This window comes from Aspergillus stella-maris (genome assembly GCF_047715825.1).
Source record: "Aspergillus stella-maris strain CBS 113639 unplaced genomic scaffold BDV14scaffold_77, whole genome shotgun sequence".
In the NCBI taxonomy this organism is placed as follows: domain Eukaryota; kingdom Fungi; phylum Ascomycota; class Eurotiomycetes; order Eurotiales; family Aspergillaceae; genus Aspergillus; species Aspergillus stella-maris.
The window spans coordinates 22,271-46,119 of record NW_027396871.1 but is presented as its reverse complement, the minus strand read 5'-3'; the positions used below and the strand labels follow the sequence as shown (position 1 = coordinate 46,119).

At 48.0% G+C, this 23,849-nt stretch overlaps 12 protein-coding genes across 12 annotated transcripts in view; 9 read left to right on the top strand and 3 right to left on the bottom strand.

Moving 5' to 3' along the window:
• Nucleotides 1-64: 64 nt before the first annotated feature.
• On the top strand, nt 65-1,618 carry BDV14DRAFT_204556 (uncharacterized protein; the record flags this gene model as incomplete). The annotated part of the gene is made up of 1 exon (XM_073774544.1): nt 65-1,618. One exon carries the CDS (start codon nt 65-67, stop codon nt 1,616-1,618), a length of 1,554 nt encoding a protein of 517 aa, XP_073623536.1.
• A 1,911-nt stretch (nt 1,619-3,529) lies between these two features.
• Nucleotides 3,530-4,018, bottom strand: BDV14DRAFT_182286 (uncharacterized protein). The gene has a single exon (XM_073770204.1). It carries the CDS (start codon nt 3,927-3,929, stop codon nt 3,543-3,545), a length of 387 nt encoding a protein of 128 aa, XP_073623535.1. The 5' UTR covers nt 3,930-4,018; the 3' UTR covers nt 3,530-3,542.
• Nucleotides 4,019-4,985: 967 nt separating this feature from the next.
• On the top strand, nt 4,986-5,809 carry BDV14DRAFT_182285 (uncharacterized protein). The gene has a single exon (XM_073770203.1). The coding sequence runs from the start codon at nt 4,995-4,997 to the stop codon at nt 5,496-5,498; it is 504 nt and encodes a 167-aa protein (XP_073623534.1). The 5' UTR covers nt 4,986-4,994; the 3' UTR covers nt 5,499-5,809.
• A 548-nt stretch (nt 5,810-6,357) lies between these two features.
• Nucleotides 6,358-7,275, top strand: BDV14DRAFT_182284 (uncharacterized protein). Its single transcript, XM_073770202.1, has one exon. The coding sequence runs from the start codon at nt 6,559-6,561 to the stop codon at nt 7,099-7,101; it is 543 nt and encodes a 180-aa protein (XP_073623533.1). The 5' UTR covers nt 6,358-6,558; the 3' UTR covers nt 7,102-7,275.
• A 104-nt stretch (nt 7,276-7,379) lies between these two features.
• On the top strand, nt 7,380-9,276 carry BDV14DRAFT_182283 (ferric reductase family protein). Its single transcript, XM_073770201.1, has 3 exons — nt 7,380-7,874; nt 7,922-9,056; nt 9,110-9,276. The coding sequence occupies exons 1-2, from the start codon at nt 7,389-7,391 to the stop codon at nt 8,702-8,704; spliced, it is 1,269 nt and encodes a 422-aa protein (XP_073623532.1). The 5' UTR covers nt 7,380-7,388; the 3' UTR covers nt 8,705-9,056; nt 9,110-9,276.
• Nucleotides 9,277-9,397: 121 nt separating this feature from the next.
• On the top strand, nt 9,398-11,060 carry BDV14DRAFT_182269 (uncharacterized protein). Its single transcript, XM_073770200.1, has 5 exons — nt 9,398-9,532; nt 9,582-9,779; nt 9,831-9,893; nt 9,940-10,072; nt 10,120-11,060. Exons 2-5 carry the CDS (start codon nt 9,594-9,596, stop codon nt 10,842-10,844), a joined length of 1,107 nt encoding a protein of 368 aa, XP_073623531.1. The 5' UTR covers nt 9,398-9,532; nt 9,582-9,593; the 3' UTR covers nt 10,845-11,060.
• A 189-nt stretch (nt 11,061-11,249) lies between these two features.
• BDV14DRAFT_192866 (uncharacterized protein) lies at nt 11,250-12,239 on the bottom strand (the record flags this gene model as incomplete). Its single annotated transcript, XM_073771682.1, has 4 exons — nt 11,250-11,357; nt 11,404-11,618; nt 11,668-11,767; nt 11,817-12,239. 4 exons carry the CDS (start codon nt 12,237-12,239, stop codon nt 11,250-11,252), a joined length of 846 nt encoding a protein of 281 aa, XP_073623530.1.
• Nucleotides 12,240-12,410: 171 nt separating this feature from the next.
• BDV14DRAFT_192865 (uncharacterized protein) lies at nt 12,411-13,866 on the top strand (the record flags this gene model as incomplete). The annotated part of the gene is made up of 4 exons (XM_073771681.1): nt 12,411-12,816; nt 12,866-13,158; nt 13,203-13,734; nt 13,811-13,866. The coding sequence occupies 4 exons, from the start codon at nt 12,411-12,413 to the stop codon at nt 13,864-13,866; spliced, it is 1,287 nt and encodes a 428-aa protein (XP_073623529.1).
• A 1,731-nt stretch (nt 13,867-15,597) lies between these two features.
• Nucleotides 15,598-15,870, top strand: BDV14DRAFT_182262 (uncharacterized protein; the record flags this gene model as incomplete). Its single annotated transcript, XM_073770199.1, has 1 exon — nt 15,598-15,870. A coding segment is annotated over exon 1 (241 nt), but the record flags the coding sequence as incomplete, so codon positions are not given.
• A 594-nt stretch (nt 15,871-16,464) lies between these two features.
• On the top strand, nt 16,465-18,473 carry BDV14DRAFT_140048 (uncharacterized protein). The gene is made up of 3 exons (XM_073766324.1): nt 16,465-17,074; nt 17,120-17,900; nt 17,948-18,473. The coding sequence occupies exons 1-3, from the start codon at nt 16,663-16,665 to the stop codon at nt 18,294-18,296; spliced, it is 1,542 nt and encodes a 513-aa protein (XP_073623527.1). The 5' UTR covers nt 16,465-16,662; the 3' UTR covers nt 18,297-18,473.
• On the bottom strand, nt 18,288-19,569 carry BDV14DRAFT_140063 (uncharacterized protein). Its single transcript, XM_073766325.1, has 2 exons — nt 19,332-19,569; nt 18,288-19,286 (listed from the first exon to the last, which is right to left on the bottom strand). Exons 1-2 carry the CDS (start codon nt 19,401-19,403, stop codon nt 18,651-18,653), a joined length of 708 nt encoding a protein of 235 aa, XP_073623526.1. The 5' UTR covers nt 19,404-19,569; the 3' UTR covers nt 18,288-18,650.
• Nucleotides 19,570-22,049: 2,480 nt separating this feature from the next.
• The window catches only part of BDV14DRAFT_182258 (uncharacterized protein), a 2,830-nt gene continuing 1,030 nt past the window's right edge, over nt 22,050-23,849 (top strand). The window contains exons 1-3 of the mRNA XM_073770198.1: nt 22,050-22,804; nt 22,858-23,261; nt 23,314-23,835. Of these exons, the coding sequence (XP_073623525.1) occupies nt 22,096-22,804; nt 22,858-23,261; nt 23,314-23,835 (1,635 nt within the window). The 5' untranslated portion in view covers nt 22,050-22,095. The remainder of the gene's footprint in view (nt 22,805-22,857; nt 23,262-23,313; nt 23,836-23,849) is intronic.

The following is a 23,849-nucleotide window of genomic DNA, read 5'->3' as shown; positions in this document are numbered from 1 at the left end:
CCAGAACAACACGGACTCGCAGGGCCAGAACAACACGGACTCGCAGACAAGTAAAGATGTAGAAATGGAAGAAGAATTTGCCCCAGGGGCTTTTGATGATGCAGGGGACTCTGGCAGTGAATCCGGGGATGCCGACAACCACGTGCTTCCCGATAATGACGCAGTCAGTGAATGGGCAAAAAAAACCTTGGTGGCATATGCCGAAAAGTACCATGAAGCAATGATAACACAACTACACTCCGAAAGTCCAAACTGGAAAAATATTAAAAAAGTCTTTGAGAGAGTCAATGAGAAGATCAGGATCGCAAACGAAAGCAACGATGTCGACAAGTGGGAAGGTATGCTGCCAACAGATTATTACGAGCAGAATTGTACTTTGTTCTGGGCATGGACCAATTCAGATGAGTGCTCAAAAGCTAGCATTGAAGAGAAATGGGGTAAATTCTTCAATTTACGCGGCATCTTTCACCGATTCAATCGCCAATACTACTTACCTCTGGAATGGACTATCCCTATTTATACGATGGAGAGGACATGGGGAAAGCTTCCGCCGGGATGGAAGGAGCCTTCTTATGACGACGACATCAAATATGCTAATCCTGCGGCCGCAAATCCGACCGAGGAAAGCTCGAACGGCAAAGGCCCCCATGCTCTTCAAGCTCTCGATGCTCTTCAAGGCCTTGATGCTCTTGAAGGACGCATGCGGGAGGAATACACCTCACTATCTCGTGGAACAGTCTTATATTGGTGGACAGTCGGAACAGGTACTCAAATATTTGTCCGATATGAACGAAACAATTCCCCGATATATCGCGTGCAAGCAGGATCTTCAATGCCCTGGAATCCAGTTTCTACAGAACAGGTACTTAGTAATACACCAGGGAACTCAAAGTGGCTTGACGAGTCTCAAACTGGAGAGACAAGGGAGAAATGGAGGAAGTCACGACAAGACGTTCTAGATATCAAGGGCGTGGGCTGGAAAGTTGAAGGAGATGATGAAGTCGGCGGAAATTCCCTGGCACTAATTCGGCCCGTGAAGGATGCTTTTTATCCCCACACACGCGTATATGTTCAGTGGAAGGGTAAGGATAATTTCTCTCTAGAGCGCAGAGGCTTTGTTCGCCGGATTGCGAACGGAAGCAGCCTTAACGGAGATCGGATGATCTATTTAAAGGCCAGAGAGATGGAGAATGCCTACTGGGGAACCGATGTCGAGGCCTATGATGAAGAGTCCAGCGAGGATGAGAGTTCTTCATCAGATGAGTCGGATTACCCTCGAACCCGCTCTCGCCGCAAAAAGATAAGTGAACGCCGGACTCGCTCAGATAAAAAACACAGAAAAAGTAAACGCCGGACTCGCTCAGCTAGAAAAGACAATAAACGCCGGACTCGCTCAGCTAAAAACGACATTAGCTCTTCTGAATCGGACAGCTCAGAAGAAAGTGACATTGAAGCAGAGAAAAGAAAACGTCAAGTTAAATGGAAGAAGGGAGAAGCAAAACAAAAGAAGGACCCTGATTCTGACGAAGAACTTCGTATCTTGCGGAAGCGGATCGAGCAGCTGGAACTGAAGAAGAAGCCAGCTTCATCGGGGAGAAGTCGACGTCACAAAGCCTAGCACACCCAGATTCCAAGCCTTTCGTGCCTCTCTCCACACACTATTTGCGATTTTGTTTCTCCTCTGGCTTTTTTGCTTGCGCGTCTTGCTCTATTCGCGCGGTTAAAAATTACTAGGATAGTCTAGAGAATGAAATTGCTTCTTTGACTTGGCGACTCAATCTGTCGTTCATCCAGATCAGCTGGGCTTGATACTGTAGTCAACCAGGCTCTGTTTTGGAGCTTCAGTTCTGGCTTTCTCATGACTAAACCTTGCGCCTGGAGGGATTGTAATATTACCGCCGTACGGCTCATTACTGCCTAACTAGAGCGTTATGTATAAAAAGGGTCCGGGTCACCGAGGTCTTCAACGACTCGTTTCCTAGCTTTGCTTGTCATAATGAATGGAATGTGTCGGACCACAGGACTGGGCTGTCCAGAGACAACTATCTTTCTTGATAGAACATATACTCTTCCAGATACTGCATCATCAGCTCTGGCCTCCATCCTCACGGACGCCGCAAGTATAGGGGCCGAAGGCACCCTTGTCGTTTCCGGCGCTGCTCCGAGGCCCGAGAGAACGACTGAGGGAGCTTGCTGCGAGAACGGTACGGCGAGGAACCCATTACAGTATATATTGTTGTGCATGCTTGTGATTTCCCAATTTATTCTTCTGGTATTATGAAAGCTAGGCTCTATTTACGAGTCCTATTCAACGATGGTGGCACTATATACTTCGTCCTTCTCTGAATGCCCATCTTCGTCCTAGAGCTTGCAACATCCCCGACAAGAAAGAACGAGGGGTCTGGTGTGGCTATGAGATCTTCCACGGTACCAGGGACAGGGACGTCTTGTATGGGATTATTGCGCACACATTCAGGCTTCGGCGGACGAAAAACCCACTCAATAAGGTCCGCATCCAGACCACTAGGAACCTCAGCTGCAGCACAGTCGAGCATGGTGTCGGGGAGAGACTCGTTAGTACTTATATATTGAACTACGTGTTGTTTAGAAGTCAGCTTATATGACTATCTAGAAAGTGCGCCCACGTACCTTGTTCAGGGCAATAGAGCTGTAGATTTGTCTCATTCCATACCTGAAAGTTGGAGAGAACCTCAGAGTTATCTCGAGCTTCATACAAAATATCATGTATTTCCTGCGGTGGGAGGCTTGATAGAATAACAAAGACTAGGTTCAAGCAGGACTTGACCTATTGACCACCGTTAGCGCTTCTCGGTGGAATTATTGCCTTCCCTTACCCTAGGTTGTTTGCTTAATGATCGAAAATATAGAAGAGTATCTGGATTACTCTCAGTGCAGGCATGTGACTCCAGGAATTCAAGATTGAGGGTAAGCATCGTTTGATCGTTGAAAGAAGTCAACGTTGAGTGGGCTTGCTTGTCTTTATCAGACTTTACAAGGTAATTGTAAAACAGTAATATAAACTGAGCTAGTAACTTTGTATTTTACGGGTCAATATATTTCATTACCTACCTAACCCCATGAGTTTCCTCACAATCTGAACGAGACTGAGTCATGGGCCTGATTGACCTACCCCCAGAGCTCCTGCTCTGCATCACAGACTGCCTTGAGAATGCCCAAGATATCAGCAGTCTGGTACGTGTGGCACATTGCACACGCTACTTGTTCCAGGATGCACTGCTTGAGTTTGCTGCTCAGCAGACAAGCTGCCATGCTTTACACTATGCCGCAAGACTCAATCATTACCATACAGCAGAGGCTCTACTTTATTACGGTGCTGATGCTAACACCACATTCAAAACGTGCACCCCTCTCATTGTGGCTGCCGGGTATGGCTCGGACTCCATCGTGGCCTTGCTCCTTGAACAGGATGGTATTAGCGTTAACGCACGGAACCAAAATGCCGAAACCGCGCTGTGGTGTGCAGCGTATGCAGGTCACAGGGTTATAGTCTCAAGACTTCTTCAATGCGATGGCATACAAATCGATGTCGCAGATACATGGAGCAGAATGACGCCTTTTGGGGTAGCAGTGGCCCAGGGCCATGTGAATGTCGCGGCTGCCCTAGCGGCCAGCGGCCAGATTGATATCAATGCTAGGGACAAAAACCTCCAAGCACCTTTGCACCACGCAATCAAGTCACAGGACCCCGAGGCAATCCATCTGCTCCTCAGCAATGACAGCGTGGAGATTGATGTCCGGGACCGCCTCAGGCGTACTCCGCTTTGGTACGCTGTGAAGCTCAACAACCTTTTTGCTGCGCAGTCTCTTCTCCTCAAGAATGCAGACCCAAACCTACAGGATATTGATTGCGTGACTCCTTTGAGCATATCAGTGCTTGAAGGATACATACCAATGCTTAGGTTGCTTCTTGAAATGGGGGGTCTCGCTGTCTCGCCGCAGTTTGCTCGCGGATTATCAAATCCCCTCTTTGAGGCGCAGCCCCTTGTCTGCCTAGCAGCGTATATGGGCAACAAGGAGGCATTAAGCCTTTTGCTCGAGAAAGGCGCCGACGTCAACACTAGAAATAGCCTGGGCCATTCGCCCCTACATATTGCGGTGCAGCAGGTCAACCAACCAATTGTCACGCTTCTCCTGGATCACGCTTCCCTCAATATCAATCTGAGGACCCAGGATGCACTGGGGTTTACAGCTCTACATGAAGCTGCAAAGCAGGGGGATGTCTCATTGGTGAATCTGCTACTTACGAAGGAGGATATTGATATAAATAGCAGGGATATAAACGGAAGAACAGCACTTTGGTGGTCAGCTCGCAATAATTCTACATTCGTGTCAAAAAGACTGCTAGCCGAAGCTCGACTGGACATCAACGCTGGTAGCACGGGTGGTTCGACGCCGCTCCATCTGGCAGTCAGCCAAGGGAACGAAGTCATAGTCATATATCTCTTGGCTGAAGCTAGACTCGACCCCAATGCTTCCACAAAGGATGGGCTAACGCCTCTTGCGTGCGCAGCAGCAAATGGTGACAAATACATGATAAGTTTGCTCCTCGCAAGGCCGGACACGCGAGTCATCTTCGGTTGGTTCCGATCGCACTCCCCCGCAAAAATGGCGGTGGCCCAAGGACACTATGGTATAATTTTGCGCCTCCTACGCTACTTGCATAGATCTTTCAATTAAATATGCTGGAATTAAGTCATTGTCATATATAGCACTGTCTCCGTAAGACAGCAACTACCTTTCCAGTTCCAACCTGGAGTGCCAATCACGGGCACAGGAGGCAGGGCCAATGGTTGGGAGGGGGGAGGGGGGCCAGGGGTCGTAATACTGTATTGTTCTGTAATGTTCCCACCTTACCGACCTAGACGGCCCCGGCCCCGCAATATAGTATAAATACTACCGTAAAGTTCTACCATACGTTCACTCCGGACACGATGAATCCAGTTCTTGGAACTATGTTGACACTGCTTGTCCTCGGCGCCAACTCAGCTGATCATGCGAGTCTCTATGGAGTCAACGGGGTACAGATCTGGACAGAAAAGGATTGCCAAGGCATTCCAGCTTCAATGGTCTTTAATGACACGACGTTGGCCTCAAACATATCTAATCGATGTGTTTCGCAGAGCTTCAGGCTGCTTCGCCCTCTTCAGGGTAAAGAACAGTTTGATATCTCCATCACTCCAGGACTTGGCTCGGACAATAAAGATTATGGAATTAATGGCTTGGGATGTACTTCATTTGTTAAAAGCTACTTCGCCATAAATGGTACAAAGGGATGTCATAACACGCCTCCGTTTACTTGCCATCGGCTCTGGGTGAACAGTGACCTTGAACCAGATCTAGAAGGCCCGATTCACTACTCGACCCCGCTGCATACGTGGCCACTGATGATACCATCCTCCTGCTATGATACATTCAAATTCAAAACCGCCGAGGGGCGTCGCGATCGGAAGGTCTGATTCGAAGTCTGGATCTGATCAGTCGACCTCGAAGAAGGGCAAGAAATGATAGGTGACCATTGGGTTGTTGTTGTTAGGTTATATTCGGTTGGCTTCTCTGTTAGTTGGTTTATATGTCTATATTCGATCCATCTGTGTAGTGTTCATGTTTTTTGGAGGAGCCCGGATTCAGCTTTGCGGGACTTGTAAGTTGTTGAAGAGGTTCTGGTAGAATTAAAGTGGAATATGAGATTATTTCCGGTACTTCTTCCTCCCAGGCGAAGGAGGGTATAGGGGTCACGGGAAAACACATGAGCACTGCCCAATGTGAGGACATCATAGTTAGGTAAATACCGCCCCAGAAGCAAAGTTTCCCCGAGACTCACCGTATCTATATTAGCCTACCCTGGAATCAAGTCAAACTGCGCTAGCATTGGCAGCGCGTGAGGGGCGCGCGAGGTAATAATAGCCAGTCAATCTTAATGGAGACCACCTAAGCCTGTGGCACAGTGCATGCATCTAGCGCCCGCTTAGGAATGGCTTTGAATAACCCTTGTTAAAAGACCTGACTAGCCGGCGCATGATCGCAAAATTCACTTGTCAGGGGCTATTGCTGCCTACTGGTTGCAGCCTTGCTTTATCGGGGCTGTGTAAGGCTTTCTCTTCGATAAATACCGATCTTCCCCGTTCCGTGGTGTGCTTTTACTGCTTTAACTACATATTCTCTCTTATATTGTATGCTGTCACAGCTCATCTTTTGTTCACCATGGCCCGAACCCGCTCCCAGACACGACAAAACAACTGTTCTCCCCTGGGACAACCCGTGGGAGAGCAAGCAAGAGCAACCCGTGCGAAAGCAAGAGCAACCCGTGCGAAAGCAAGAGCAACCCGTGCGAAAGCAAGAACAACCCGTGCGAAAGCAACCCACGCGAAAGCAGCCGAGGATACTACCATCAAAGCAAACCTACGGAATCAGCTTCAAACACTTTTCGAAGAAGATGCAACAGAGGAAAAATTCGCTCTCTGCCTGCAGAACAGCAAGGAGGCATTGACATTCCACCCTCCTCTTGATTTCGATAATATGTACGTTGAGGACCCTTTCTTCATGGCAGTGAAGAAGAGACGCCTTGATGTTCTTCGCCGACTTCTGGATCGCTATAACAAATACGGTTGGAATTGCCTACATGTGGCCGTGGTGTTTGATGATTATTGTATGGTGAGGACTCTACAGCACAAAGTCCCCCTATACGGTTCTCAAAAAGACCACGAGGGCCGAACTCCGCTAGATTTGGCATTTTTTAAATGCAATGCGAAAATCGTGAAACTTTTATTGGAATTCGGCTGCTTGACAAAGTATACTATGTCTGGTACATTACTTGGTCACTGTGTGGTATCTTCTTGTGTGATAGACGAAAGGAAATCAAAAACTGAAGATTGGATCAGCATCCTTGATGGGATGCTTTTGCGCCGAGTTTTTGACCCAAAAGCCAAGGATAACAAAGGGAGAACGGCATATGACCTGTCCAGGAGTTATGGTATATTTGATGCTCGTTTTGGTTTTTCGCTGCGAGGCAAGGTTTATGACGAGAAGAATGCCTGTTCCATTTTGTGTTCCGCAGAATGATCATATTGACAAAGCTGGATGGTTTCTTGGAGGCGCATTCTGTGGGATCGTCCGAACCGGAAGATATGGCTTTTTCTCCCCCTGCGAGAAGGGAATCACGTTTTTGATTAATCTTACGGTAATCATGGTACTGTATTTATGCTAGTTGAATATAAAATATGCTTCTAAGTGGCCTCATAGAGTGTGGAGCACTCCCCAGTGTTCCTTTGTGCCAGTGCCTGACCGTATAAGTAATGGCGCCCCCGCGCGTAACAGCCTCTTATTTCTTTCGTTCCGTAGTCTCTACCATGGACGCTCTGCTTATCTATGCAATCGTTGTTGGGGGAATTTTTGTACTGCTATTTCTTATTAGGATAGCAGTATATCTTGCCCACCGCCCCCACTTGTTTACAGTCCCTCTATTCCGTCATGTTATTCTTCCCATTCTTCTTCCACGGGTTGGACCTTTTGGTCCTTGGTCCCGTGCCACTTCTCTTCTTTATATACTGTATCTCGCGAGTAATATTTTTCTTGTTGTTGTGAAGACAGGAGGGACGACTGGTATTAGTCGCCGAGCCGGAACACTCGCCCTTATCAACTTGATTTTTCCTATGTCTACAGTGCATCTAAGCCCCTTGTCGGATTTTTTTGGAATATATTTACGCACCTGCCAGAGAATTCACCGCGTGACTAGTTGGGTTGCCGTGTTTCTGCTTTCAACCCACATCGTCACGGCTTTGGTCGAGAAGCCTCAGTTTTCCGTCTCCGAATCACGGGACCTTTATACTTTGATCGTGTGTCCATCAACCTTTATAACTCTTTCTTTTACTAAGATACATAGGGATCTTGTGCCTTGGGCGTTCTAGCACTCCTGTCGCTGCCACTACTTCGGCGTTGGTCGTACGAGAGTTTTCTCAGAACACACCACCTGCTTGCAGGCGTTTTTGTCTACGGGGCTTGGCGGCATCTTCCTGATAGAACAAGCGGACCTGGAATATACTTAACTATAGCACTCGGAATGTTCTCCTTCAGTGTCGGGATTCCGCTGCTTATGTTCCTCTATACAAATGGTTTGTTTGCCGGCCGTGGGACTCCAAGGGCTATCATGTCCTTGAGGTACTATCCGCAGCAAGGCCAGGATGGAAATGAGGAGATGGTTCTTTCAGGAATAGTAATTCGTCTATCCCTACCTCGGGCGCTGAAAATAGATGCCGGCCAATATATCAACCTCTGGATCCCAGGTGTGGGTCTCCGCGCGTGGATGCAGACGCATCCCTTCACAGTCACGTCTTGGTCTGGGGACAAGCAACATACTTTGAGTCTTCTGGTCCAACCACGGCGTGGACTCACGAAGGCATTTCTGAATCACGGAAAACGAGCTCTAGATAGCTCGATTTCTTTCTTAGCCATGTTTACTGGCCCACACGGGATTAGTGAGGAAGTTGGAGACTGTGAAACAGCTTTACTGATTACGAGTGATTTTGGAATTGCGTCCGCGATTCCTTACATCAAGAAAATGTTGTATGGGTATAACACATCCACTTCGAGCCTTCGCCGAGTGCATTTGGTATGGCAGGTGCGGTCCAAGGGTAAGCTTAATCTTTGCGCAACAGGCAGGCGTTGACAGAACAGGAATGGCGGTCTCGGCCCAAGATGAACTGAACCAGCTTCTTGAGGATGATACCATGCTCAATCAGCGTTTTGAGGATGGACCAACGAGCAAGGGCTATGTAAGTGCTACTTCGGGTTGACGTCCAGCGCAGGCTGCTACTAATTCTACCTGCAGATCTTGAATCTATCCATTTACCAAAAGGGCGTGTTTGAAGGAGACAGATTGCCATTCGGTGGCCACAAGAGGGCGTACATCTACCAAGGGGAGCCTAATTACAGGGACCTGGTATCGCAAGAGGCGTCTGGAGAGATGATCGAGAGACTGCCCAATGTTCCATATGAACAGGGTCGTCTCCTGGTGATGGGTATGTTCCGCTGTAAGTCTTGGGACGAACTTGGCTAATCAGGTCACCTGCAGTATCCGCGGCAGACTCAATTCGATATGAGGTGCGAGAGATTATGCGCGGGTACATCAATGAGGGAGTAAAGCTTCTCGAAGTGGAGTATCAGCCGGATGATACAACTAGTAATCAATTCTGACAGCCAATACCGTCATCTGGATGGGCCAATCAAAGTATCTTACAAGGATAAAATACAGCTAGTCTAAAACTTTATTTGATCACTGGGCGGGGCGAGGCACGCCCCAGCTTCTGTACCTTAAGTACTAGGCTGCGCCACCATACTTACCAAACCTACTGACTTGGCACTACGCTACCGAGTATGCATCAATTTGCGATAAGTATTGAGGTAAGCTCCGGAACTGAGTATCATCCGATCGTACTTAGTAGTACAGGAAATCTGGTCCACTCAGGATTCACTACCCGAGGATGCATATTGCGAGGTAGGCTGGCCCTACTTGGCCCGTGTCCTATTCTGACTGAAGATGTTAGTTGGTCCATCGAATGGGGGAACACCTTCAGAAGCTGAGCTTGGCAGACACTTCGCAAGCCAAAGACCTCCTTGATCAGCTTGTGGAGTTAAAATATGTTGAGTCATATATTCTGTGGAAAAACGGGAATACTGTATCCGAGCGATGGGTTCCCGGATCCACTCGAGCTCAAATGATGATGATTGTTGCTACACTCAATGTAGGCTGAAGCCACATCTACCAAAAGGAAACGTCATAATGACCTTCGCAGGATCTCTTCACCAAGACTATAGACATTGAAACCTCGGCATTGGACAAAGGCTCCCTAGATGAAGTTTGTTTACGCCGCGCTTATGCTTGGACTTTGCTAACTTCCATAGCTTGTTAGACAGATAGGGCTCGATCTTGACATCATTCGAACGTTAAGGATGTCCCGAGTAAAGGAAGTCTTTCGCAAGATCTATGAAGGGGGTTACCTGGATGGCATTGATGTCTGGCCAAGTGAAGAGCCCAGTAAGCGACATTTGTGCCTCTTGCTATCAGTACTAACCAGGACTTAGTCACCATTGGAGCCGAAGAAGATAGTCTTATAGCAATCGCGCAGGACATAGAAACTGACATAACGACCGAGAGCCCCAGCATGGCTTTGGAAGGCATCGAGAATGAAGCGCAGCCCGAGCGGAAGTATTCACCACCAGGATCTAATGATGAGACCACCCAGAACCTGGTCACAGGAAGGCTTCTGGAGTTGGCGGAACGTACTAATAAAAGATCATTACTCACGGAAAGTAAGGTAGAAGGGGTCCTGAAGACAGCCGCTCGACTCTTTGGATCGGACCCTAGCCTGCTATTACAACAGCTTGCGGGTCAATGGACCCTGAATGTTCTACAAGGGCAGCATGCTCTGGGTCTTCCCAAGATATGGAAGGGGGTAGATGGAGCTGTGAATTACATCAAGCTTTTTGACTTTGAGGAGACAATTGATCCTATTGCCAAGCGTGTCGCATATGTGTTGCTCTATATCAACTACAGAGCAATGTGCCGAGAGCCTGAAAAGTACTGTGAACGCACCCGTGGGCGAAGACAGAAGAGTGAGAGTCTTGTGCTTGGATGTATACTTGACCGATATACAAATGACCCAAAACAGTCGAGAGATGATCACTACCGCCGGAATCGACTTACTTCGGGAATTTTGCGCAAAGCTAGATGGTGGTGGAGGCTTACCTCGAGCCTTGGAGCCGGAATTTTATTGATTGGGACTGATGAAATGGTTCTTGAGATGTAAGTACCTGTGCTGCAAAGAGTGCGTTATAACTCACAATGCCAGGTACAACAACTCCTTTACTACTTTGCAGATAGATGCTCTTGTTGCACTTATAATCCATACTCGTCCCGAAACTGTTCGTCTGTTCCAACTCATCGAGCCCATTGCAAAAGCCCTAATGCTAGGACGTCTACCTCATATTTTTAGGAACATCTGGGGCAGTGGGTGTGATATTCCTCAACGCCTTGCTGCAGCCTGTATTAAGGATGCGGAGAATCTTGCGCAGCAAAGCGTACAGCGTGTATGGGAACCCATTGATGTTGAACAGACTGCAATGGATAAATTGAGTAGCTTTTTATAGGTTTTACGTCAATTTAATTGATTTAATCTGAGAGCTGCTATATATCAAAGACCCTGAGGTCACACTCAACCGCTTGGAACTTGGTAGGAGTAGAAGGTCTTCGTCGCAATCGGCGCCAGGCGACTCAATGCTACCAGACCGTCGAGTGCATGTTGATTCGCAACGAATTGATGCTAGACAATGTGAGTAGTAATTGCGTGAAGTAATTCGGCTACCTACCTCAAGTAGGTCATCTATCGACATTGCAGAGGATGTTGCCTCCAGAAATTGGAAGGCTTCTGAATCAATCGGCCAACGTTCGATGTCGTCAATGCCAACAACGCCGTTATCCATCTCATAGCTCTGCATGAGCCGCATAGTGATGGAAGCCACTGCAGCTATTGCAGCGGTATGAGACTGTTTGGGCATGCGCCGGGTGCAGTGTTCAAGTCCCGCTATACAACTTTTAGTCGCAGCAGTCATCGAGGGTATGTTTTACTTCACCTATCTTGACCGTCCCATTTGTTGTTAATAGAATGTTTGAGCATACAAGGCGAGTATGTTCAAATCCCAAGGCAATCAAATAGGCGAGACCATCGAGTAGCTTCGAGTGTTATCCTAACTTGGTAACTCACGACAGTCGCTCGACATACCTGATGGATGATTGCCCCTAGACTCTCTTGATCCGGGCTGAGAGTGACAAGATGCTCAAGGGTGATAGGGCAGTCTTCTACCAGTACGTATATCTGACCATCATCTCGATAGCATTCATTTGTCGAAAGAATGTTGCGATGGCGCACTGTATTAAGAAGCCGTAGAACATTACCCGCTGTATCCGGATACTCTCGAATAGCCTTGATCCGGTAGGGACGCGACCTCTGAACTGCTGTAATAACCTTCCCCGCAAGGCTACTCTCAAAGAACGGCTGGAAAGTGTCCCACGGGGACTCTTGGTCACGGAAGATAATTGAGGATGGCCCCCGTCTTCCACACCTGATGGCTTTGACAAGACCTAGAGTCTTGGGTGGCCCTTGGACCACCTTTCTTTTTTTATTTGCTTTCAAAGGCGAAGTCATGGGAAGGAGTAGAAAAGAATGTCTTGTTTGTGGCCAACAAGGGTGCTTTTATATCACGAAGAGTGACCTGAGGGAGTCCTTTTACTCACTTTGCTTAGTCATCTCTACCTCCTGGAGCTTAAGAGGGCGCTTCTTCCTCGGACCCGACTCCAAAGAGTCACCACCCACAAAATGACCCAAGTCAACGATGGTCAATTAGCCCAGGAGCGGATTTCAAAATTTCGAGGAACAGCAAGAGTTTATATAAACGAGATCGTTCCGCATCCATCTATTGCCCGAGACCTCGATCCTAAAAACGTGAAGCGGTTGAGCGACATATTCACGAAAGACCAATGTCGCCGCCTGGACATTGGAAATCATATCACAGGAGTTGTGTCAGAGCATGATCTAGCTGTTGCCATTCAAAGAGCTGGAGTAACTATGGATTACTTAAGGACTTGTCGGCAGGACAAATTTCCTCTCCTTCACTTTGAGTTGGGTCAGTTACAGTGCCTCCATGGGCAGCATCGCCTGGCGGCCGGAAAGAATTACCTAGTACCTATGGAACAGTGGTGGACTGTGGATATCTATTTGAATAGTATGCCACCGTTTTCCTTCGATCGCAGAGTTCTAATGGTCTGCTGCAGCTATTAGTCCTACGCTGCTGTCAGCGCTGGTCGACGAGTACTCGAATGAAAAAGTGCCTAGTGATGGAGAAGTTTTTCTCAAAGTCCGCCAATATCAAGGCGAAGGGAATTCTCAGTTTGAGAAGCGATGGATATCTCGACTTTCGCCTAATAAAGCTAAGCGGCTCCGGCAGCTTTCCTCGCGTCTCGACATCCGCGCTGCATTTGACCGTTTACGAACAATTCCCGCGCTGCTGATACAAGGAATGAAGCTAGGCTCTATTCCTAGAGTGCTAGCTACAAGTTGCGACGAGGTAAGTGCATCAAAACCTCGCGGGAGAAATTACTAACTAGGTAGGAAATCGTCCATGCTTTGGATGTCCTCTTGAAAGGCTGGTCTCAATATTTGGGACATAATACTGCAAGTATGTTAAAGCTCGACCCAGAAACAATTGATAGGCTGCAAGGCATGGCTCCTGGCATTTCATCACAGGACGCTATAGAAGTGGAAGGGTTGGTGCTTAGTGGTGCAGTATTCTCCAAATTTACTCCATCCGAGCGGAGAGACATATGGGATAGGCTTAAGCAGCATAAGACCATGATTTATTCCCTGCACAACTTTTTTCAGGATATGTGGTTTCTCGAGGCGTGCGCGCATTGCATGAAGCGATTGGTGGTCCCTAGCAGAGATCATCCAACCATCAAGGCCTCGTTTATGAGGATATATGCACCTGATCATAGTGGCAATCAATATTCCATTCAAACCTCTGAAGTTCACTACCGGCGCCAGAGCTATTCTCAACGCATGTGTGCAGAGCTGGGCTATCGACAACTCTGGCTCTATGCCCACCGCCACTACCCCAAAATCCCGAGGGAATCAGAGGATGAGGGTCTTTTGAAAGCAAATCTTGAGAAGGCCGATATAACACTCTTACATTATATGGCCGACCTTGCACAAAAGCTCAGGTTTACTTCATCTCAAATCCTGGAATTGGCTAAGCAGTCTCCTGATCGTCAGCTAGCGCGTGATGTTCTTCTTAAAGCGCGGAACCCGGAGCGTTACCAGTATAGCACTGAGGGGTTCGAGAACCTCATAACCCGAATATGTGATTGCTTTGCACAGGCAAGTCCAGTTGAGCCGCAGTACCCGGGACCAACCGGAAACCAGGAGCCAAAGCCCAAGAGCAGATGCGGCCTTCCACTGGCTAGAGATCAGCAACAGGACGCTCGATTTCTCTTTCTTGATCTTATGCATAACAGTACTCACAATTACCAGGACAAGGTGACGACACTATTTGTACGGCAGTGCGTGTACCAAACCTTTTTTGGACCGATCACGGACGAGGAATATAATTCTATCAATGCGTCGTCAACTTCACAGCAAGATTTACTGTTCGTGTCCCAAAACAATGGCCAACCATTCCAGTTCACATACACGGCTAGAGGCCCTGCAAAAAGTAACCGGATAGTGAAGCAACGCGCACGAAAGGACAAGGAACGACCCAAGAAACGACCCAAGGAACGACCCAAGGCACGGCCCAAAAGCCAGCCCAACGAACAGCCCACAGTAGATAATGCTGATTTTGATATTGGAGATGCGAGCTCCGTCGCGAGCTCTGAGACTGGGTCATCGATGAGCACGGAGGAAATTGTGGCAAATGATCAGCCATCAAACCATTTCCAGCAACCTCAGGCTATGACGGAACCAAGCCCCAGGGAAGCCACAGAACAGCTTGCTGCTACAGAAAATAGCCGGCAGCCTCAGGGTGGCCATGACATTACGGAACCAAGTACCAGGGAAACTACAGAACAGCTTGCTGTTCCAGAAAATAGCCAGCAGCCTCAGGGTGACCATGACATTACGGAACCAAGTACTAGGGAAACTACAGAACAGCTTGCCTCTTCAGAGAACCACGACCTGGTGAGAGAATCAATTCCCAGGGAAACTACAGGACAGCTTGTCTCTCCAGAAAATCGGGATTCAGTAAGCACCAACCTCGACTTTCAAGGGCTACCTGAACCATTCTCCCAATCAAAACAAGCCAACACGGAGAACGAAGCTGTCCCGCGTCAATTATCCGTACTATCAGAGGAATCAGAGGATGAAGATCTATTAGATTTACTTGGAAGTGACGCTGATCACAGGCAAATTGGCATGGAAAGCGAAGACCAGGTCAACATCGACGCTGCTCGTGCTGCGGCTCTGGCTCAGCTGGAGAACCCTCGGTCACCCCCACCAATAAACGTACCTCAGCAGTCATCAGCAAGGGATGGCCGCGTTACGCAATTGCACATGTCGCAAGTAGTGGAAACCAGACCAGAACGAGAACATACAACAGCAAAACCTGGTGGAAATAAAGGAAAGGCAACTGAACAACGTGTTCGTTTTGATCTCACCCAAGGACAGGCGACCAGGCCGGTGTTAGCTCTAAAGACCACACAGGAGCAACACGCCCAACGAGCAACAAAGCTTGACATGGCTGCTCTTCCGCTATATGAACAAGCTATGCCTAACAGGAAGAGCTCGAAGCATGAGTTGAATAACGCAGTCAATCGTGACAACCACGAACCCGGTTCGCCGACATACGCTCATAAGAAGGACAAAGACAAAGCCAAGACGCCGATACTTTTGAGTAAAGAAGAGATTAAGAGGAGGCCCAGAATTCTTCCTAGTGGAACCCCACACCGCTACGGAGGACCAAAAGAATATCCAAAGGATGACACAGTCAAAGTCGTGTTCCGTGCTGCGATAAATGGCGACTGGTATGATGGCGCTGAAATGTATGTCCCTATTTCAGATCCATCGAAGGTCGAGCAAGAGGCTAAGCAGTACATCAAAATCCATAATGTGGCATTCCATACCAAGGATAATCGCATTCTCACACCTAATCAGTGTTTTGACGCAGCTATGGAGGACGAGAAGCATAGAGTTTGGATGCGGGTCCAGGGTGGCCCGGACCCAATAACGGATAAAGATGGATTTGGAAAGCCTGGAGATGAAAATGATGATAATAATATAGAATAGGCTCTATGGCCATTAATGCTTTCTAACATTGGATGTGTGACTCTTGTAGCCGTCAGTCTAGGTAGTACACAATGCCTGTGCTCTTGGTCAGGAATGGCTTACTATTCATGGTCTGAGGGCTAGTTTAGATACAGGATTTTTACTCCTGAGCTCAATTAGCTCATTGACTCAAGGGGCCCTGGGGTCTTGCTCTGTCCATAAATCCATGAGGCTTAATATCCGCGATTGGCCGTCTAGTCTGACTGGACTGCGGCATAATTTAGATATAAATTGTATATTTAGTATCTAAAGAGACCCTTTGTCCAAGGTTTCTGGGTTAATTTAGCTAGCAATCTCTAATTAACATTGAGCTGGGGATACCCGGCACGACAAGTTAGCGATTGTTGTCCCTGGGGCCTAAACGGATATAGATCCCGTGTAAATTACAAATGTAAACTAGTGGAATTTACTAGCAAGTTTCTATTCCGCGGCAAACATACGGTACTGTCCCAGCCCCACCCAAGCGATCCCTCGTCCAATACAGCCCCCAGCCATCTTCGCTCAGCCTTTGAGCATTGGCCCACTTCTCGGTCAGCCGTCGCTCCATTGTCGCTTCCTCCTCGCTTCATTGTCGCTCCCACCTCGCTCTGCCGTCGCTTCTTCCTCGCTCCCTCCTCGCTCCGTCATCGCTCCCTTCTCGCTCTGCCGTCGCTCTGCCGTCGCTCTGCCGTCGTTCCATCCGCGCTGTGTTCGCTCAACCCTCCTACTCGACTCTTACTTCATCATCGCGCCATCAGCCCTCAAAAAATCCAATATGTCATATTCTGTTAGTCTCTGCAATATGCTAGGCTGTCAACGAACGATTCTTGGAGATGACCCTAATCTTCAGTCTTCCGAGTATCTACCGTACATTCGCTCATTCTTCCAATGCACATACAACCCCACCAACAGCGAGGAACGGAGGGTCGCACATCATTTGAAGGAGATTAGACGGCTAGGCAACTATCTTTGGGTCCTTGCGGTTACTGGTCTGAACTTTACACAGTTCAGGAAGCTACAGAACTTCAAAGAGTTTCGCTTAACACTTACTGCGTGGATGACAAAATATCCCATCTCTCCATCCTTGGAAGTCAAGGCTAGCTCTTTGCTGCAGACCCTGGACACCGTTGGTGCGGGAGTTCAAAAAAGAAGGAATCTACCAAAGATTAAGCTGCCAGACGAAAATTGTATGTCCCTCTTATTTACACAAGCTATTATACTAATTTATCTAGTGTTTCCCATAGGTACATTGGTTATGGACGACACATTGGACCCCGGATTGCCGTTCCAGCTTCCATACAGCCATACCAAAGGCACTCAGCAAAACCAGCAATTTCTTGATACACTGGATAGCATGTGTGGCCAGGGCCAAAGCTGCATTACAAGAATCTCCTCTAGTAATGAGTTAGTGGGACTTTTGGAAACCCCCTTCCGGGGACCAATCATCTGGAGAAGATATGATCAGCAGTACCCTTTACACGACCTGCCTTCATCCATATCACAGCTCCTCCGAAAACTACGTTTATTCGGTGTAAGCTCACTGTCAATTCATGATTATACAGCAACCCCGCATAACTCTTTAAAGGCTCTTGATGACATCCTTAAGCACTTTGAGGCCCCTGCCGAGACTTGTAGGCCCTTGAACTTTCTAGATATCCGAAATATATTCAAATCACGGGTACCAGTTGAGATAAATGAAGCTGACATACTTCATCTGGCTCGCCGGCGTCAAGGGACAGGACAGTCAGTATCAAAGTCTGAAGAGTTGGGTATGACCGTGGACCCGGCAGACAATGAGTTTTTCCTTCTCTCCAGTCGAGGTTCTGTTTCTACCTTGCATGTTGATACAGCAGGAAGTGCGACATTCATTATTATTCTCTCTGGTCGGAAAATCTGGTACACTCCACACGATCTGGGCAGGAAGGCCTCGGAGGTTCTCGCAGCATTTGGGAGTCCTACACCCGAATTTTACAAGGGTTTTGACAAGATTGAGCTTTCTTCTGGCGATATGTTGTACGTGTCCTGTCAAAGCTCTTAAGTCTTTCGCTAATAATCAATAGAATTATGCCCCCCGGCTGTCCGCATGCTGTCTTCACCCCAGAGCACTCACTAGCCTTTGGAGGGTCATTCTACACTCTACCACATCTTGACTCCAGTCTTGAGATACTGTCGTTACAGGACAAGGCAGGTGACAGCTTTAGTAATGAGGACCTTACTAAACAGGACTTTCTGAACTTCACCGCAATGTTAACAACGTGCAAGGAATTACTATACAGCAATCTTGTGCAACCTATTCAATTGGCAGACGTGGCCTCATGTATTGTGCACAAGAGGTTTAAACAGATACAGGGGCAGATTCGAAGAGCAATGGAGAACAGGCTAACACCAGGCACAGAAGCAAGCACATGACGCACCTGTAGCCGCGGCCGCCCATCTTTCTGTTAGTGTACTTCTCGCAATCGGGAACCTACGCAACTATGAGCAGCAGGGCACTAGGTGGAGGATTGTTTTTTTGATTCGGGAAAATCGCTCGGTATGATATGTGCTGCCTAGTTCCCACTAGCCGTGCGTGACTTCCTGGCTACTCCATTTGGCTGGTATCTACGCAGGACTCGGCTGGTGTCTGCAGCTGTCGCACTGCTAAGAGAGTCTATTTTCATACCATCGGGTTTGCAAACTTTCCTATTTGGCTTGTGTTACAAACGCGAGGCGCGATAAGTAGCAGAAAAGATATCTCGCGCTCCCCGACATACGTCCGTAATATTAACATATGCACCCCAAAGCCTTCAAATACTTTCGTTTCCTGCACACGAAGTCCTCCGTTAGATACTCAACAGCATCGAAGTTCTCGGTATGCATCCATGGCTTCCTGGTTCGATTTACCAACTCAAGGTCAATTATCATCACCCGACCATTGCGCAGGAGAAACAAATTATCTAGTTTCCCATCCTGGTACTCAACATGATAGCGCCATAGAGCACGTAGAGCGGTCTCTATGCTGCTGCGTAGCTTATGAAGATCGTCGTGAGAAGGAACACTCATACTGCGCGCTACCTCGGATAGAGTTTCTCCTTTAACCACGGATATGACCAAGGCTGGGGATCCTTCATAGGTCGCTTCGCCATAGAACTTGGGTATGATAGAGCCTTGCAACGGCTTCAATAAGTTGTACGTAGCGATCTCGGTCCGAAACTCATTCTCCCAACCATCTTTCATCTTCTTTATGATGATCTCGGCAGGCAAGAATAACTCAGGCCAGCGGTCATTCAGAGCTGGGAAGGCCTTCTCAATCAACCTGAAAATCGGCGACCTTTTGAGGTGAAGGTGATACACAGGACGATGACGGTCCAAGAGCCGAGCTTTTGTGGCTACGATGGTTCGGTTGGCGAGGTGAAATTCCTGCTCTTATTAATATACGACATCTCAGTTGACCCGTTGACTTACACGCAATGGTTGATCCATTGGCAGTAGTAAGATAAATAAAATCGAACTTATGGTAGTTGTTATCTCTGGCATTCGGACATTATGTGAAGAAAAAACAGAACCAGCCGAGCGGAGTCAGGAGGTGACTGCCTACATAAGGCAGTTGCCTTCTGTGTCACGTATGCAATCCTCGCTTCCGTGACGCGCCCAGAACCAGTAGCCGTCGCTTCTTTGCATATTCTGCACGAAATGCCTCTTCCAGCCGCTTGGATGATTCCGTATCCATCTTCCATCGCCAACATCCCAGAAAGGAATTCCTGACCAATACTCATACATTCGAACATGTCCATGGATTTCGACGGGCAATTCTTCCCGCTTACCCCGAAACCCTCTGCCCAGAGTAGCCGACAACCTCATCCATCCTCGCCAGGCGAGGCGGTAGAGGGCATACTGGAAGGTACAGTCTCTTCCGCGCCGCAAAATCCAGCAATCAACCTCACAACGTCTGCTGCGGATTTCCTCTCTTGAGGAAGCTTTGAATTGAAGAATTAGAAGGTGCACGGAGTCGTACAAAAACACCTGGGGGCATTTGTACTGATATGCGTATCTATATCCTGTGTTATTGAAATGCTATAAAGTGGGAAGTTCACGGCATACCCTCTAAGTTGGGTTTGAAGTGAGCGGGTTGTTCGCCCTGGAATTCGACCTCCATTTCCTGGGCCACGCCATTCTTCAGGAATTATAGCTCCAGGTCTCTTGAACTCCCCAATCATTGTTGCTGATTCGTAGGACAAGTCCTCGCTGGACCAAGAGAGTTGATAATCAACCGTGATGTTTGTCGTGGTTTCTCCTGTAGGGCCACATTCTGATCTCGGCCATGGGTGAGGGCCAAATTGAAACGCCAGTCGGAAAAGTATTTCGACATTCTCGTAAAAGTCACGACAGACATCACCCTCCGTGAGAACCTGCTGGTGATTCATGATGTTTGGACGGTATACCCGAGCGTCAAGTCCCACCATATCAGCGTCTTCCATATTGCGCCGGTCAATTACAGGACCTAGATGTCTGTCGATGGAATCCACAGTGGGAGCATGGAATTTTATATAATCAGGCCTAATCAATTCGTAGTTCTCGGCCCACGCTTTTGTACTAAGGCTGGGATCATCTTCCCAGCCAATAGTGGGTTCGGGGAAATGCTGGTGAAGAAGTTCGGCCACAGTCGTAGACATTCTCGCAGATGTGCGACGCAAAGGTATGATACATGACAAAAGGTGTGTTGAGTCTGCCTTTTTATATTATTGTTTTTATATGGAAGCTTAGTGGTTTCTGTTATGCTGAAAGGGAGTGTGACAAGCTGTGGCCAATAGTGCATAAGAAGCATGGAAGTGATCATTACGAGACAAAGGTTCCTGCAAGCTCTGCCCGAAGAGGAAGAAGTGTTGTCAGATTCCCCATACATCACATCTAGCGCTACTGGCAGGCACCCATGTCAAGAGTCCGTCTAGGAATCACGGCATTCGGCAGCTGGCAGCTCTCTTGCTTAAGCCTGTCCCGTGTAGTTTATCATAAGAAGTTACAATCCTGGGAATCTAATTCAGCTGCTCCATATTGTCCTTGTTACTTGATATTTTGGTTCTCATCATTCCTCCTGATCACTTCTTCGCTATGAGTATTGCCACGGTTCTCCTAGAAGCAGGTCCTGAAAGTCATCCTGCGATTGATTTGAAGGTTGACTTTGAGTTTCGGTGGTATATAAGCGGGCTAGAGTAGTTACCCTGCCCAGTCGCTTGGTTACATCTAATGGCTCTAGATTCATCGCCTCAATGATTATGGAAGGAGATACTTTCAAATGCACGCAATCTGCAGAGTCTTGGCGGGCATGCAGGTATATTATTTCACGAATAAATGTTCAGAGCGTCATCGAGGCTGTCAAGAGATCGCCAATGGTCGGCAATGTCTGGGTCAACAGAGTCCGGGTTGAAAAAGGGAAGGAACCACCACTAGTGTACGTTTGTTGCCTCTCTCCTGTTAGATATCACCCAATGACTAAAGCCATCAGGACTTTTACCATCACAACTGCTGCTGGTACTGGTGAGCCCACTTGGCTCCGCCATGTCAACCCAAACTGGCATAGTATAGGTGCAGCTGATCAGGCATTACTCAAGGCAATATTTGCTCCAACTGGACCTAAGACCTGGCAAGAGTATCGAACTAGACCTCTTGAGACCTTTCAAGCTCTTTTGAATGATTTGGAGTACAAGGAAATCTAGAGGAATTTAAGGGTGTCTTTGATGGGTATGGTGGTGACCTGGATTCTCTTTCGTCCATTGGAATAACAATAGCACACTTCTAGTTAGTGGTGAAAAACCCACATAGCTTACCCGTCCTTTATGAGGCACGTGAAGTAAGGCGCACTCGAGTATGTCTGAATCGACTGATTGGTGTCCGGTTGCTCCTATGCAGCGGTATAATCAAGCGTAACCGGGGATGGCGTGTGCCGGGGACCAAGTGTGGCTGGATAAGACATATGACCTTACTACCTAAAGCTGGGGCAGTTGGAATGGATGCTGGGGAGAGGAAATGTAGGCGTGTCTAAAATTAGTGGAAGTCTTGGCTTTGGCCAAATGGCCAAAGCCAAGTCTCTAAAAAAGATAGTTTGAGGCCAAAGCGCAGGCCAAAGCACGGGCCCGCAGATCACACTTCGCTGTGGTGGGGTTGTTATCGTTACTTTCATCTCGACTCATTTTCTCTTCATCCAACCCAATTCCTCTTCATCCAACACAACATGTCACAAGAAGACATAAGACGAGCCGTGCAAATTCTCTTGCAGGCACCTGACGATGCTCTTTTTGCCGTGAGAACAGAACTCCTAGGAGCTTTTATCAGTTTAAGGAAACGACTTCGATTACCTACGGATCGTTGCATCGAGGCGCTCGACGCTCTGTCAGCTAAGACAGAGGAGATCGAGGGAAAGCAGGCAGATGTGGCTAGTGTTATTGGAGAAATATCATCAAGGCAAGCTGATGTCCGCCTTCAGCACATCTACGCAGAACAACCTGGAGGCAAGGGCTTTGGCTGTCGTGTTCAAGCGATATTTGCATACCGTTCCTTGGGATTTGAATTTGACGAATACACGATAAGTCAGCATGGTGCCTCCCGAGTTACAGAACTTGCTTCGGACTTTCGAAAGGCCGACGACAGGAGTTCCGGGCTTATCCATGAGTTTCTGAAGGAGAAAGGACTGGAAAACGACTCGCCCGGTCAAAAGGCGGTTCGCTTTGCCATTAAGGTACTGGTTCTTGAGAGAACTTTTGGAGAGTGTGGAATCTCATGGTTGGTTTCGTTCATATTCTCAAAGATTCGAAACTTGCCTTACCTTGAACTCGCTAATCTCTGTGATCTGCTCTCACAACGTGACGGTGACTACTCAACACTTGGGGAATTGGCCAACTCCTTTTCAAATCTTATTCGGACTGGTCAACAGCAGTATGATGGTGAGTTGTCCCAGTCGTCTGAAGTTATGACGCTCAGATGTCGTTTGGTGTAGCATTGGTCAGCCCAGATGTGATTGTTCAGGATCCCCATCAGAACCGACCGGAGTGTTTGACGGAGCATACCCCAGCAAGCGATTTACTAGCGGTGACGGAGGCATCTGTTGAGAGGAATCCAGACCCTTCGGTTGATTCACTGGCCTCCTCACCATATAGTGGCGTATCTGCTCCAAGCTCAAGGTCTTCACAGAATTCAGACACCACCCCCGAGGCTGGGGTCTCGCTTTCAGATCCCCACGGTGCGTCTTCGTTGCATGACCATGTTTTTCAACGTGAACTCGCAGACCGCGGTCAAACAATTGAAACGGGCAGGACAGCCAGTGCTGATCATGAAAGAGACGGTGCTGGACTTCGTCCACCGAAAAGGAAAAGGACATCATTACATGCTCGGGAACAGAGCGTACGGTACCTATAGCGCTTGCAGAGAATTATAATGGCTGACTTAATCCTAGCGAACCCCAAGTGTAGGTTCACGATCACAAATAAATGGTTCGAACGCCCCTACACCAGCCCATGCGTATTCCGATGGGTTGAATAGTCAATCACGTGCACGATGGAGGCCCTCGTACATGGGCGGAACACCTATAGGTTCTCCGCAATATCTGTCTTCCAACACGAATTTCTGGTCCGTAGTGGATGACAGAACCATCGACGAAGCGAGTTCACATAATCCATCCGGCCCAATACCGAGCACTGTACCCCATGGCCAATCAGCTACGTCTCAACAGCACGTTCAACCATTTGTTCATTCCAATGAGCAAGATGGATCACAAACGCTCTTTCCAGTACGCCCGTCGCCTCCTAGTGCCTTCACCTGCTCATCTACTAAACAAAGCGATGCACAGATAATCTCTGCAGGCCAACCTCACCTCGAAGGCCATACAGATTCTCTCCATGACCAGCGTGCATCCAGCGGAATTGATCAAAATTACCTGCCAAGCACAACGCCTGCTCAGTCTCTTTCCCTAGACCCTGTCAATTTCTTGGA

Excerpts from the sequence above, each read along its gene's own strand:
- BDV14DRAFT_182286 (XM_073770204.1), bottom strand. The coding sequence starts at position 3,929 with ATGTATCCTTCAAGCACTGATATGCTCAAAGGAGTCACGCAATCAATA.
- BDV14DRAFT_182285 (XM_073770203.1), top strand. The coding sequence starts at position 4,995 with ATGTTGACACTGCTTGTCCTCGGCGCCAACTCAGCTGATCATGCGAGT.
- BDV14DRAFT_182284 (XM_073770202.1), top strand. The coding sequence starts at position 6,559 with ATGTACGTTGAGGACCCTTTCTTCATGGCAGTGAAGAAGAGACGCCTT.
- BDV14DRAFT_182283 (XM_073770201.1), top strand. The coding sequence starts at position 7,389 with ATGGACGCTCTGCTTATCTATGCAATCGTTGTTGGGGGAATTTTTGTA. Across the intron at positions 7,875-7,921 it reads GGGACCTTTATACTTTGATC|GGATCTTGTGCCTTGGGCGT; the intron begins GTGTGTCCATCA and ends TAAGATACATAG.
- BDV14DRAFT_182269 (XM_073770200.1), top strand. The coding sequence starts at position 9,594 with ATGGGGGAACACCTTCAGAAGCTGAGCTTGGCAGACACTTCGCAAGCC. Across the intron at positions 9,780-9,830 it reads TGATTGTTGCTACACTCAAT|GATCTCTTCACCAAGACTAT; the intron begins GTAGGCTGAAGC and ends TGACCTTCGCAG. Across the intron at positions 10,073-10,119 it reads CTGGCCAAGTGAAGAGCCCA|TCACCATTGGAGCCGAAGAA; the intron begins GTAAGCGACATT and ends ACCAGGACTTAG.
- BDV14DRAFT_140048 (XM_073766324.1), top strand. The coding sequence starts at position 16,663 with ATGTCATATTCTGTTAGTCTCTGCAATATGCTAGGCTGTCAACGAACG. Across the intron at positions 17,075-17,119 it reads TAAGCTGCCAGACGAAAATT|TGTTTCCCATAGGTACATTG; the intron begins GTATGTCCCTCT and ends TAATTTATCTAG. Across the intron at positions 17,901-17,947 it reads CTTTCTTCTGGCGATATGTT|AATTATGCCCCCCGGCTGTC; the intron begins GTACGTGTCCTG and ends AATAATCAATAG.
- BDV14DRAFT_140063 (XM_073766325.1), bottom strand. The coding sequence starts at position 19,403 with ATGCCAGAGATAACAACTACCATAAGTTCGATTTTATTTATCTTACTA. Across the intron at positions 19,287-19,331 it reads CAATGGATCAACCATTGCGT|GAATTTCACCTCGCCAACCG; the intron begins GTAAGTCAACGG and ends TAATAAGAGCAG.